Below are 1,783 nucleotides of genomic sequence, written 5' to 3'. Positions count from 1 at the left end.
AGTGGTGAGAAACCCACATTTGAGGCTTGGGGAGCTCTGTGATTTCTTTATGAGATGAACATCTTGTTCTCTTGCTCTCAGGCACGCCATGGATACAACCGGCCACAGCGTCCTCCTCCTCCAGCAGCTGAACATGCAGCGGGAGTTTGGCTTTCTGTGTGACTGCACAGTTGCCATTGGAGATGTTTACTTCAAAGCCCACAGAGCGGTGCTCGCTGCTTTTTCAAACTATTTTAAGATGATATTTATTCATCAGACGAGGTAAGGACACACAGCTCTCCTCCTACCTTTTAACCGCTCTGTTCAACTTTCTGCTTTTTCCCCTTTCTAAAGGTATTATAGTCTAAAAGTGTAAGAGGGGATGTTAGACGGCCTGAGATTATTTTCCTAACCCAGCACACGCCTCGGCTCTCTAAACATTCCCAGTCCAGAATGTGCTGAACTTTAAAACCACCCTCTTAGTCAGCATATGCCAACATCAGGCCCCACATTTTGAAGATGAGACATTTGCGTGACCAGAGAAAATAAACATGTAAGTACCAGAGCCCTCCTGCAGTGAGATTTCACAGATTTGCGATCTAGGGATGTACAGGTACCTCCTGCCCATACGCAGCGTGTCCATTGCTTTGCATTAGCTTGTAGGCAGGCTTGCTGGGTGGGACTGTCCCTTCTGGCAGGATCCATGGGCTTGAAGCAATCAAGAAGCCATAGCCTTATCGTAGTTCTGCGCTTCAGACTCTTGCAGATAAGGACCAAGACTGAGATCATCAATTTATTTCAAGCTACTGTTCAGATGCTTCACCTGGCCGGGTCAGGAGTGGTTCTGCAGGTATAACGATGGCGGTGCCAAGGTCTAATCTTGCCTCTGAGCTGGAGCTTGCTGCTTGTGATGGATTAAATCCTTCTCCATTCTCCTTCCTTTTCGAGGGTCGTGGCCCCCAGCACATTTGCAGGATTATTGTTAGCCATGAGCCGCGTAGCCCTTCGGCTGGAAGTGAGAAGGTCAGTTAACTTCCTTTCCGATAGATGTTGTTTTACTGACAGGCGCCTAAGTTCAAAGCTCATAAAGATTACACAGTAGCGGCAGATGAATTTATTACTTAAACACACAAATACTCTTTGCCTCGTATTATTGGAGTGGCACACACTGGCGACGTGTAGCTTGCATGGCATCGCTGCGGTGCTGTGCAGCGGCAGTTGGCTGTGTGTGCGAGTGACGGCGTGACCCGGGGCTGGCCACCCTCACTGTCCCTGGCTGCGGTTGTGCACATGGCCTTTATAATCACAGGGATAAATACATGCACTTCTGCAGGTCTATGGCGGGGAGCGCTGCTTGTTGTGAACCAGGAGGCAGGCAGCAGCGCGCACGCTCTAACAGCAAATGGTGGAGTAAACGAATGGGCAGGTAATGGATCAGGACTGTAATTTGGAGCCCTGTATGTACTTAATCATCTGTCTTGTTTCAGTGAATGCATAAAGATTCAGCCTACAGACATCCAGCCTGACATATTTAGTTACTTGTTGCATATCATGTACACCGGGAAAGGGCCAAAGCAGACGGTCAGCCAGAGCCGACTGGAGGAGGGCATCCGCTTTCTGCACGCAGACCACCTCTCCCATATCGCGATCGAGATGAATCAAGTGTTCTCCCCAGAGCCGGTCCAGTCATCAAACTTGTACGGGATCCAGATCTCGACCGCACACAAACCGGTGAAGGAACGCCTGGGAGCGAAGGAGAGTCTGCCCAAGGCGGGCAGCAGGTCTGCTGCCCAGGGCGATCACC

At 50.1% G+C, this 1,783-nt stretch overlaps 1 protein-coding gene across 1 annotated transcript in view; it reads left to right on the top strand.

Annotated features, from left to right (window-relative positions):
• The first annotated feature begins 82 nt into the window (after window positions 1-82).
• Window positions 83-1,783, top strand: part of ZBTB25 (zinc finger and BTB domain containing 25) — a 2,990-nt gene continuing 1,289 nt past the window's right edge. The window contains exons 1-2 of the mRNA XM_009585248.1: window positions 83-261; window positions 1,467-1,782. Of these exons, the coding sequence (XP_009583543.1) occupies window positions 89-261; window positions 1,467-1,782 (489 nt within the window). The 5' untranslated portion in view covers window positions 83-88. The remainder of the gene's footprint in view (window positions 262-1,466; window position 1,783) is intronic.

This window comes from Fulmarus glacialis, unplaced genomic scaffold (genome assembly GCF_000690835.1).
Source record: "Fulmarus glacialis isolate BGI_N327 unplaced genomic scaffold, ASM69083v1 scaffold36269, whole genome shotgun sequence".
NCBI lineage: Eukaryota > Metazoa > Chordata > Aves > Procellariiformes > Procellariidae > Fulmarus > Fulmarus glacialis.
Note: the sequence above shows the minus strand (reverse complement) of the source record. Positions and strands in the feature narration are given on the sequence as shown.